The sequence below is a fragment of the Rhinoderma darwinii genome, chromosome 5 (genome assembly GCF_050947455.1).
Source record: "Rhinoderma darwinii isolate aRhiDar2 chromosome 5, aRhiDar2.hap1, whole genome shotgun sequence".
Classification (NCBI taxonomy): Eukaryota; Metazoa; Chordata; class Amphibia; order Anura; family Rhinodermatidae; genus Rhinoderma; species Rhinoderma darwinii.
The window spans coordinates 126936313-126949288 of record NC_134691.1 but is presented as its reverse complement, the minus strand read 5'-3'; the positions used below and the strand labels follow the sequence as shown (position 1 = coordinate 126949288).

General features: G+C 41.3%; 1 protein-coding gene across 3 annotated transcripts in view; it reads left to right on the top strand.

Moving 5' to 3' along the window:
• Positions 1–12976, top strand: part of FBXO15 (F-box protein 15) — a 211222-nt gene that overhangs the window by 100472 nt on the left and 97774 nt on the right. For all 3 annotated transcript variants that reach the window (XM_075826480.1, XM_075826478.1, XM_075826479.1), the window contains exon 3: positions 11566–11679. In XM_075826480.1, coding sequence (XP_075682595.1) covers positions 11566–11679 — 114 coding nt within the window. The remainder of the gene's footprint in view (positions 1–11565; positions 11680–12976) is intronic.

Genomic DNA, 12976 nt, shown 5'->3' with positions numbered 1-12976 from the left:
CAGGGGCAGAGTGGGGAGAGACAAAGGGAGAGACAGGGGCAGAGTGGAGAGACACCGAGGGAGGCCGGGGAGACACAGGGGCACAGCGGGTGGAGACCCAGGATCTGCATGGGGAGAAAATACTAGGGGAGGAAACATCGGCGCTTTGATTCATTGGATTTGTAGTCTTTATTCACAACAGGAAACGGCCGGTCACAGCAAAATAGCGATGTAAACAAACTGGAAAATAACCTCAGGGAGCGTAGAATGAAGAAATCGAATCATAAAAACAGGTGGGGAACATAGATTGAACAGAAGTAACAGATATAAATGTTTATTAAAGAGGCTCTGTCACCAGATTTTGCAACCCCTATCTCCTATTGCAGCAGATCGGCGCTGCAATGTAGATAAGAGTAACGTTTTTTGTTTTTTTTTTAAACGAGCAATTTTGGCCAAGTTATGACCATTTTTATATTTATGTAAATGAGCCTTTCTAAAGTACAACTGGGCGTGTATTGTGTTCGTTACATCTGGGCGTTTTTACTTCTTTTACTAGCTGGGCGTTGTGAATGGGAGTATCATCCACTTCTCTTCAGAACGCCCAGCTTCTGGCAGTGCAGACACACAGCGTGTTCTCGAGAGATCACGCTGTGACGTCACTCACTTCCTGCCCCAGGTCCTGCATCGTGTCGGACGAGCGAGGACACATCGGCACCAGAGGCTACAGTTGATTCTGCAGCAGCATCTGCGTTTGCAGGTAAGGCAAGCCAGGAAAAGGTTTTGTCCGGCTCCCATTTTGGAGTGATTGTGCAATGCAGCTTGTAGACGCTATAGGACACACTAAAAGGCTAAGGGTATGTTCACACGCTTACTAAAAAACATCTTAAAATACGGTTCTGTTTTCAAGGGAAAACGGCTCCTGATTTTCAGCCGTTTTTTAATCAAACTTGCGTTTTTCACAGCTGTTTTGGGAGCTGTTTTTCTATAGAGTCATTGAAAAACGGCTGAAGAAGTGACATGCACTTCTTTTTCGCGGGTGTCTTTTATGTGCCGTTTTTTGTAAGTGAGGCGTAAAAAAATGCCCCGTTGGTACAGAACGCCGTATTTCCCATTTAAATCCAAGGGCAGATGTTTGTAGGCATCCTGCTTCCAATTTTTCAGCCGTTTTTTGAGACTTTTACGTGCTTTTCTGTTTACAAACATCCAAACGGAGTGTCATAATGATGGCAGCCGCGCATCATACGCTGATGACACATGGAGCTGTTAAGTGTCTTTTGCGCACGCAAAACGCCGTGTTTTTTGCGTGCGCAAAACGTCCACGCTCATATAAATCAGGCCTTAGAATGATGAAAGTGAAGTTTGACTTTTTTACATGCTTTTTTGGCACATTTTACGTGCCAAAAAACGCTTGATTACACTTTTAATTTACATAACTGGTAAAGTGCGCTGTTAGTACATACAACGCGCTTTTTTACACGCGCGTTTTTAAAAAATGCGTTGTGTAAATAAAGAAGTGAGTCAATTCCTTTGCACGTAAAATGTGCCAAATGTTCTCATAGTCAATAGGAGTCCTAATTATGCGCCAAAAAGCGTCAAAAGCTTGATTAACCTTCCTATTTACATCAATGGGAAAGTGAGCCGTTCTTTACGCAAGCGTTTTTTTAAAACGTTGTGCGTAAAAAATGAACGGGGGTGTGTGTGGCACAGTTGCATGTTTGGGGGAATTTGTGTGTGTGTGTGGGGGGGTGTGTGCTCGCCGCTGATTCTTCAAAACCGCTGTTAAGCAGCTATGAAGGATCAGCGACGCCCATGCCTACTCCGCTGCTCAAAAATAAAACACAGCTCTTCTGCGCACACTGCACACACACAGCTCTGCTACACACACACAGCTCTGCTATACACACACACACATTTACAGCAGGTGTGGGGGGGCCGCGAGAGGTGGGGGTTGCGATGGGGGGTGTAATCTATAGACCCCCCAATGTAACTGAGGAGATAGAAGGTCAAATATATAAACAAATGGAGTGGGCTGCACAGGCTGGTACTGTAGTAATAATGGGAGATTTTAATTACCGAGATATTAATTGGTGTCATGGTTCGGCTTCAACTGCAAAGGGGAGAAATTTCCTCAACCTCTTGCAGGAAAATTTTGTGGGCCAGTTTGTGGAAGACCCGACTAGAGGTGAAGCTCTGGATCCGGTCATTTCTAATAATGCAGAGCTTGTTGTGAATGTCAATGTTCGTGAAAATCTTTGTAACGGTGATCACAATATAGTTACATTTTATCTATACTTTAAAAAACAAACACAGTGTCATGTCCGTGGCTGCAGGCAGTCTGCTCCAATCTCCCCCTGACAGTTGCAGCCAGGAGTCAGCAAGCGCTGGCCCCAGCGCCTCCTCAGGAGACACTGGCGCTCGCTTCCCCTCACCTCAGCTGGATCCCGTAGGGTGCGTTCACACACTCGTGCCCGCTCTTAAAGGGGCAGCGCGTGCACCAGACTTTGATGAACATCAGGCCGAGTACCCTGGACTATAAGAGGGGTCCAGCCCCCTGCTTTGATGCCTGAGCGTTTTTGTTTTCCTAGTTTGTCTATGCAATGGTCTTCTAGTATGTTCCTGTTCCCTGCATTCCATACTATCCTGGTCGTGTGCCATGCTGAGCCTAAGTCGTGCCGTGCTGTATACCACTCCTGTCCTGCTTCACCACGCCTGACTTCTACCCGCTGCCTAGTCCCAACCGTGCCTGCCTTGCTACTGTCCGAGCTGCCATAGGTACCCTATACGAACTATAGACATTGACCTGCACCCTGTTGGCCAGCTGCCATACCGCCAAGGCGGTACGGCCCAGTGGGTCCACGAACCCTTCGTGACACACAGACTGGAAGGGCAAAAACACTTAATCTTAAGAAGGCCAATTTCCCCAGGATGAGGGCTGCAATTCAGGATATAGACTGGGAAGAACTAATGTCAAATAATGGTACAAATGCTAAATGGGAGATTTTCAAATCTAATTTGGGTAATTATAGTGCAAAATTTATTCCTATAGGTAACAAGTATAAACGACTAAATTTAAACCCCACGTGGCTTACACCTTCTGTAAAAAGGGCATTTGAAAGCTACAAATCTGAGGGTACAGCTGTAGCCTTTTTAAATTATAAAGAGCTTAATAAAATCTGTAAAAAGGTGATAAAATCAGCAAAAATACAAAATGAAAGGCAGGTGGCCAAGGATAGTAAAACAAATCCCTTAAAATTCTTCAAGTATGTAAATGCAAAAAAAACAAGGTCTGAACTTGTAGGACCCCTAGATAGTGGTAATGGGGAGTTGGTCACAGGGGATCAAGAGAATGCAGAGTTACTAAATGGGTTCTTCAGCTCTGTATATACAACAGAAGAAAGAGCGGCCGATGTAGCCGGTGCCAGTGCTGTTAATATATCAGTTGATATACTGAATTGGATGAATGTACATATGGTCCAAGCTAAATAAAATAAAATAAATGTACTCAAGGCCCCAGGACCAGATGGGTTACACCCTAGAGTTCTTAAAGAGCTTAGTTCAGTTATTTCTATCCCCCTCTTCATAATATTTAGAGATTCTCTAGTGACTGGTATAGTGCCAAGGGACTGGCGCAGGCAAATGTGGTGCCTATTTTAAAAAAGGGCTCTAGGTCTTCCCCGGGTAATTAGAGACCAGTAAACTTAACATTCATCGTGGGGAAAATGTTTGAGGGGTTATTGAGGGACTATATACAGGATTATGTGACAAAAAATATTATTATAAGTGACAGCCAGCTTGGTTTTACGAAGGACAGAAGTTGTCAAACCATCTGATTTTGATTTTATGAAGAGGTGAACAGAAGCCTAGACAGAGGGGCTGCTGTGGATATAGTGTTTTTGGACTTTGCAAAGGCATTTGACACTGTCTTTCATAGACGTCTAATAGGTAAATTAAGGGCTATAGGTTTAGAAAGTATCGTTTGTAATTGGATTGAGAATTGGCTCAAGGACCGTATCCAGAGAGTTGTGATCAATGATTCCTACTCTGAATGGTCCCCGGCTATAAGTGATGTACCCCAGGGTTTCGTGCTGGGACCACTATTATTCAACTTATTTATTAATGATATAGAGGATGGGATTATTAGCACTATTTCTATTTTTGCAAATGACCCCAAGCTACGTAGTATTGTACAGTCTATGGAAGATGTTCATGAATTGCAAGCGGATTTAAACAAACTAAGTGTTTGGGCGTCCACTTGGAAAATTAAGTTTAATGTAGATAAATGTAAAGTTATGCATCTGAGTACCAACAATCTGTATGCATCATATGTCCTAGGGGGAGCTACACTGGGGGAGTCACTTGTTGACAAGGATATGGGTGTACTTGTAAATCATAAACTAAATAACAGCATGCAATGTCAATCAGCAGCTTCAAGGGCCAGCAGGATATTGTCGTGTATTAAAAGAGGCATGGACTCGCGGGACAGGGATGTAATATTACCACTTTACAAAGCATTAGTGAGGCCTCATCTAGAATATGCAGTTCAGTTCTGGGTTCCAGTTCATAGAAAGGATGCCCTGGAGTTGAAAAAATTCAAAGAAGAGCAACGAAGCTAATTAGGGGCATGGAGAATCTAAGTTATGAGGAAAGATTAAAAGAATTAAACCTATTTAGCCTTGAAAAACACGACTAAAGGGGGAAATGTTTACCCTATATAAATATATGAATGGCACATACAAAAAATCTGGTGAAATCCTGTTCCATGTAAAACCCCCTAAAAAAACTAGGGGGCACTCCCTCTGTCTGGAGAAAGAAAGGTTCAACCTGTAGAGGCGACAAGGCTTCTTTACAGTGAGAACTGTGAATCTATGGAATAGCCTACCGCAGGAGCTGGTCACAGCAGGGATAGTAGATGGCTTTAAAAAAGGGTTAGATAATTTCCTAGAACAAAAAAATATTAGCTCCTGTGTGTAGAAATTTTTACCTTCCCCTTTCCCATCCCTTGGTTGAACTTTATGGACATGTGTCTTTTTTTCAACTGTACGAACTATGTAACTATGTAACATTGATCCAGCCTTGAGCATAGACATGATTGATATTAGTTGCTAATACAAGTAACTGAAAGGAAGTATATTTGCCATTATTAAATATAAATTTGGGCTCTACGTCAGACATATACTTATTTTCTGGCAGTCACGTTTCCAGCAGAAATTCTAGGGGCAGAAGTGCTGGTAACATTCCATCATTGAGCACCAGTAACACTTGCAGGCTAAATATAGGCAATCAAACATGGGGATTTAAAAAAATAGTTCACCCTAATGAATAATTACAATATGAAACTTTTTCCCTTTTAGGGACCCATTAAAATCAGTTTCATAGTGCTAATAGTCTCGTGTTTTGGTGTGGAGCTACACTTACATTATGAGCATTGTCAAAAAATCAATACAGCACTGTAGTTTTGTTCTGTCTTTTTACATTAAACGTAGGCTGTGATAAATGCCTAACAGTGGCATCTGTCGCCCATAGGCTATTGTGGCATCCATTTACCAGATATGTAATGAGCTTTCAATAGCTTTTCATGACGTATTCGTTTAACCCGCAGACTACCATGTGAAATCAGTGGGATTGAATAGCGTAGTCTACTGCACTTTTCCATACCTTTTTTTGTGGTATACTGACATATACCAGCCAAAAAGAGGTTATAAGGACACTCATTTTGCCCTAGTCTGACAATGGAGCCCTATGGAAACGTTTAGCGTGCACGTCGGAACATTTCCTGACGTACACACTAAACGTAAAAAAAAACGTGCCGTGAACAGGGCCTAAGCCATTTACACAGTTGATTTAAACATTTAATAGGTGAAAATTGCTGATCATAAAGTGTTATCTGGTACTAAAAAGTTGTGAAAATCTTCTCCACCCCCACCAAGTGAGCTCATACACTATGGAATACATGCTTTATAAGTTTTTTCTGGTTGTTAGTTGTAAATAATATGAACTAAGGGAGAGATTTTATCAAAACTAGTGCAAAAGAAAAGTGGAGTAGTTCTGCAAAATAAGGTCTGATTGGTTACTATGGTTAGCTAGTCCACTTTTTCTTTGCACTAGTTTTGATAAATTTCCCCCTTGGGCACACAGCGTATCCGCTCTGGGAGCCGCAGGGAATTCTGGCCGAAAAACCGAAACAAATTGTGGTGCAGCTTTTCATCTGGAATGTCCGCTGTGGAAAACTGCCCATAAAAAAAAAAGTCTCATACTTACGTAGCTATGGCGACCCGTCCCACTGCCGTCCTGCGGGCCGGCCTCCAGTGATGACGTTTCATCCCATGTTACTGCTGCAGCCTGCGGTCACATGGGATGAAATTTCATCTCAGGAGGTCTTTCGGAATCATATTTCATTCTCTGCAAAAAACGCAACACAAAAGCAGTGATTACGCAAATACAATTGGCATTCTGCGGATTAAAAAATCGCACCACAGTTCAATTTCTGAGCGTTTTTTCCCCTCGTCATTTACGCAGCATGTGGATGAGATTTGTTCACATCTCCTCTACTCTGCTTCTACTGTATTATGCTGTGGATTGTTCTCAACAAAACCAGTATTTACACTACGTGTGAACTTACCAATAGCATTTACTTTTCTATTATCTCGAGAAATGCACGTGGAGTAGTACAATGATAGGATATTTCCTTATCCATGTCCCATAAACCATCAGTGCTGTGGCCAACAAGTTCATACAAAGAACAAATGGTGCAAAATATTCTCTTCAAAATTCCGAGCCATTACGCTCCTGTGCCATCATTAGTTCTAAAACATATACTATAGAGAGTGGCTGGTTGCATGAAATTCTTATTTAGCGCCTACTTTATACTAGGGCTCAGCAATTATTCATTAAAAAAGATATTCAGCAGATATTACCAACGTCATCTTGCGCATTTCATTTTTTTCCCTGGTTTAAAAACTATAAATCTTATGGTAGAGCAGGGAGCCGTCCGTTCCCTGCTCTAGTTTTCACTATGTAATCACAGCCGCACGCGGCTCCTCGCAGACAGGCGCAATTACATCACTGCCTCGCGCTTGTCTTTGCCGAACAGTAAGTGTTTTGGGACGCATATTTTCATGTTCTGCTGGACGTCTGCCATATACGGGCGTTTTAGGCATCCTATTAGTCCACGGTGTCTTAAATATCCGCCCCATTCACTATTATTGTCCGCATCAATGCCTGCTCTATTTACTTCTTGTTTATCCTCAATTCCCGCACGCCATGGCGATTGGCAGTGTTTGCCCCAATTGTATATACATGGATGATGGGGTTATATACAGGGTTGATGGGAATAAAATAGAGGGATGATGGGGGTCCCTGTATATTACCCCCATCATCCCTGCATATAAGCAACATAATCCCTGTAAATTACCCCCATCAACACTGTATATCGGGATGATGGGCGTTATATATGGGGATGATGGCTGTCTGGTATATATGTGGATGATGGGGGTTGTATACAGGAATGATGGCTGGTATATAAAGGGAATATGGGGGTAATATGCAGGGATGATGGGAGTTATATACACGGACCCCATCATCCTTGTATATGCCAACCCACCAACCCTGTATATAACCCCTATCAACCGTGTATATAACCCCCATCAACCCTGTATATACCATTGGGGCGGGCACTGTCCACTCGCTGTGGTGCGTGGGCATTAAGGCTAAGTAAATTTGGCGGGCATTGAGGACACCGTGGACTAATAGGATGCCTGAAACGCCGGTATACGGCAGAAAACCAGCGGAATCTGAAAGTATGCGCTAAGCCACACAGACCGGAGGAGCAGAGAGATCTCTTCCACTCGTCTTTGGAACGGGGTTAGGTATGTATTTTATTAATTTTATTAAGCACTATTGAGGCTGTATGGGGCACTATGCTGTATGGGGCATTATACTGTGTGGGGGCAGCTGTGGGGCATTTTACTGTGTGGAGGGTTTCTATAGGGACGTTATACTGTGTGGGGGCAGCTATAGGGACATTATACTGTGTGAGGGGCAGTGTCAAGGGTATATTATATACAGTACTATACAGCAGGATCAGGGAAGCTATATTAATACAATCGCGTAGCATTCAAATAGGGGTTGTGGCATGCAAAAGGGGTGTGGCCTAAATATGTTCATTAATCGTAATCGAGGTTACATGTTCAATTCATCATGATTTTGATTTAGGTCATAACCCAGCATTACTTTTATATTTTTCTTCTTTTTTTTTTCATTGAAGCTCAATGGAGAGCTGAAACTTTGGCTTCTAGCTCAGCGAACGTGATGTCAGTGAGATCATATTGCAGAGAAATAGCCCCTGTTTCATGTGGTGGTCACCCAACCATCACACTCTTCTTAGATAAAGCTGTTCATCACATCAAAAGGATTACGCCAGCCCCAAATCCAACCCCACACACTTCCCCATTCTACTGTCTCCCATCTTTTGTGTCAACTGCAACATTTCAAAATAAACAAAAAAAACGATCTCTATTATTTGTGTCTAGAAGAATAATGCCATGGAAGGAAATGTTCATGTATTCCACATTAGACTAGTACACTGAAATTAATCCTACTTGGCAGATAGAAGGTCGGTTGTATAGACTTTCTAGCAGACTTATTGCCTTTCTTGTACTTCACTTAGATACACCTGGTGCTTTTTTTCCTTTGGCCACATGATTAGAAGCCTTCATGTCACTATCCTACTTTTATGTTGTCTAATACAGATAAAATGAATGGCTATTAGAGATGAATATGTTCCTTTTTCTCTGCCCTTCTACTCTATCTTTATGCTTCCTGGGAGACAGAGGTAGAAAGGTTAATGTAATTGCCTTCTCTGCTATAGTCTAACATATGGTATTACCCTGCATTGTTAGGCTCAGACATGATGGCACTATCTTATTTGTAGATTTATGAGAAACAAATGGTATTTCGACTGTTCTCATTCCACACACATTCTTCACACTGTACGTCGTTACTCAATTTGATGTTCTCATAATCAGTTTTTTAGGTTAGATCTTTCATGGGAATGCATATATATATATATATATACACACGTATATGTATAAATATATATATATTAGTATGAACTGTCCTCGTTTAAGATCAATGCTGCCAAATGTTTTGTCTCTTCCTATTGATCGACATAGGAAACTCTTCTGATGCCTGTAAATTTCTGCCACTGCAGAGAAAATCCCCACACTTCCCATCTTAGTTTTTACAAGACAGGTTTCTTACTTTGCTTCTGTCTTGACCATCAATCACTATAACATTTTAAGCCTGTGGATGAGGTTTGGACTTTAAAGTTTAATGGCTGGTATGTTGCAGTAAACGGAAGAGTGGTGCTGGCTTTTACAGTACTTTTGACATAAAATGCAATGTAAATAAAGGTGTATTTTTTTCCCCTCATCTTCTATAGCTCTATGCTCGACCGTTATTTGAAAGTGAAATGCATTTAACTACGTTTGTGAAAGGTTTTCCTGTTTTTCTCTCCTGTTTCTGGCAAGAAATATATGGCCCACTAGTAGACTGTAAAGGCTTGGTTCACACCTGTGTTGTGACATTTCGTTCTTCTCAGTCAGAGGAGCAGAACAAGGGAATAACTAAAGCAGCGGTTCCGTTGCACAATGGACACCGCCGGTGGCCGACGAAACCCAATGGGATGATTAACGGACATGCTGCACTATTGTCTCCGGTAATACCTGCCGGAGCAGTGACGAAGGCGACTGGCGGAGCCTCCAACCCAGATGTGAATGAATACTTATAAACATATGTCTCAACAGGAAAATGGTTATGAGGGCTAGGTCACCAGCATGTGCGGATTTAAACCTCCCTTTGTCAGAATAGAAACTCCAAAATAATTATGAAAAACACTAGAAACAGAAGGAGTCATGCACTATTGTAATACAATTTGCCAATGGCATAGAAAAATAATTTTTATTGGACAATACAAAATACATAGAGTTAAAAAAGACTACAAATCTGAAGACTGTATACCTCCCAAGTGGTGAGGATGAACCTAAAAGAATGAAGCCTAATACAAAGATGTAAATGCAACCTGGTTGTACTTTTTCTAGGAGTTTTTGATAGACTTTGGAGATATTTAAGGGTGGATCCTGCATATTTTGATGAAATCTACTGACAGTCTAATGTACTAGTCCTTCTCAAAAAGTATGTACAGTATATGCACTCAGGAGTCAACGCAGTCGTCTACCAGGAAATTTTAGAGCTTTATGGAGATGCTGATTTCATTTTCCAGCAGGACTCGGCACCTGTCCACACTGCCAAAAGTACCAATACCTGGTCTAATAACCACAGTATCACAGTATCACTGCGCTTGATTGGCCAGAAAACTCGTCTCATCTAAACCCCATAGACAATCTATGGGGTATTGTCAAGAGGAAGATGAGAGACACCAGACCTTAAAAGGCAGACGAGCTGAAGGCCGCTATCAAAGCAACCTGGGCTTCCATAACACCTCAGCAGTGCCACAGGCTGATCGCCTCCATGCCACGCCGCATTGATCACACCTCAGCAGTGCCACAGGCTGATCGCCTCCATGCCACGCCACATTGATGCAGTAATTCATGCAAAAGGAGCCCCGACCAAGTATTGAGGGCATATACTGTACATACTTTTCAGTAGGCCTACATTTCGGTATTAAAAATCATTTTTGAAATTGGGCTTATATAATATTCTAATTTTCTGAGACACTAAATTTTGGGTGTTCATTAACTGTTACCATAATCATCAACATTAGAAGAAAAAATGCTGGATATGGATCACTGTGTGTAATGAATCTATAGAATGTAGGAGTTTCACTTGTTGAATTGTATTACTGAAATTAACTTTTTGATGATATTCTAATTCATTGAGAAGGACCAGTATATACTGACATCTGCCTGACTGACATCTGCTGCCTAAGGAAACAAGTGTTAGGCCGGGTTCACATGGTTCGGATACGCGGTTTAAAACTATGCAATGAATCCAACCTAGAACCCGCAGCACATTCCGTACGAAAACCGCACCACATTTTGGAGCAGTTTTTTGGGCGGAATTTCCGCTGTGGAAAGCAGCGCAAGAAAATAAAAAAAAACTTTCATATTTAACCCGGCCGTAACCAGTGCGTCCCTGTGAAATGATTGTAAAGTGAGGGCTTACTGTACTATCTGTTTGTGCACACACATTTTTTGTTATTGTTGGTTTTGGTATGACCAGAGAATTGTGAATTATAACAACATTTTACTTCTCAATTTTTATTTAACTATCTCTATAAACCTAAATTGGGTCCACCAAAAGCAACTTATTTGTGTTGTGGGGCATCTATTTACTGCATTACTAAAGATAATCCAATACAATGATGTAAATTTGACACTTAAAATGTTTTGTATCACAAAAGAACAACGGATGTGGAGTTTCTCTCCATTAACATTCGCTTCAAAGATCCTGAATGTTTGTTGAATATGAAATGCATTGGCTCTTTTAACCAAGCGGATTGATGTCCTGTAAGGCTTTATCCTAATGATCGTGTCGCTGTAATTTCTGTTATGTGTTTTTATATTGCAGTGCTAAAATTTCAAAGGAAGCGCCGGAAAAATATGGTCCATTATTAAGAAAACCCAGGAAGAACATAAAACTACTTGCGAGAACCTGCCTCAGTCATGCCGCCTACATAGACAGGTACAGTATGTGGCCTTTGAGAGAGAAATGCTTGATATACGGCTTGTTGGAAGTGCGGGAATCTGGCATGGTTATGTTTATTATGTGCAAAGTAGCAGTGTCGAATTTGAGATAAATGCAATTCTGCAAATCGTTTTGTATGAGTCACGAATGAACGCATCACTTGGAATCTGCTCTTCTCTGATATGCTTTTTAAGCTGAAGCTATGCTGTGACTTTCGATTTGTACATTTTTCCTGTAGAGCCCTACTTGCATGAAAGTCTATTAGTCATTATTTGATTATTTTACCTTTTAAAGGTACAGATTTCATTTCATGTGGACATATTCCTAGTTTTTATCATTTGACAGCTGAAATATGTGGGGTTCAAATCCGCAGCATAATACAGCAACAACAAAGTAAATGATAGTTGAGGAAATCTCATGTACACGCTGCATATTTTTTCTGCATGTAAATTTACCTCCGGTGCAGAATTTTAAAATCCGTACCATGTCAGTTTACCTTGCATTTCCGCTTGCGAATTGTATCTGTTTAGTTGTAAGGAAAAACGCACCAAAACCCGCAGCATGAAAACACACCGATTTACGCATCAAAATGTATAAACCGCACCAGAAAATGTATAAAAAAACGCATGATTAGTTGCGGTTTTTACCTGCCAATTTCCAGCATTTTCCTGCGGTTCTGATGCTTACTTTCTGCAGCAAAATACGCAATGTGTGCATGTAGCCTTACACTTTCTAGGTCCGTATTCTGGCATAGAAATGCTGCAAACTTTTCTAAAAAGTCGGTGGAGTTTAGCAGAAGGGGGCATGGCCATTCACATCCCGACGCATTTACCAGAATTTGACCTAAATTACAGTGGAAATCTACACCAGCTGCTGGCTGGCGTAGATTTCATTAAGATGCGCATGGACAGCTAAATGGTGTGTGTCTCTTAATAAATTTGTCACATCTTACTCCAGCTTGTTCCTTATTAAGACTGGCGCAATCTTAATAAATCTCCCCCAAACTGTTCTTCCATTAGGGCATATGTCAGTAAGAGATTGCACTCCTCTTCTTGGAACTCTACACAATTAGTCAGGATGAAAAACTTCTACAAAAGTGACTCTTCGGGTATATTCACTCAAGGTATAGACGCTGCAGATTGTACGGATTTGCGGACGGAAGATCTGAAGCTTAATACAGTAGCCGCAAAATGGATGACATTTTAAAATGTTACACAGGAAATGCATAAATTGATTTGCGGTATTTTAATCCGCAGAATTTCAATTTATTCTGCGAATTTGATGCGCATTCGTG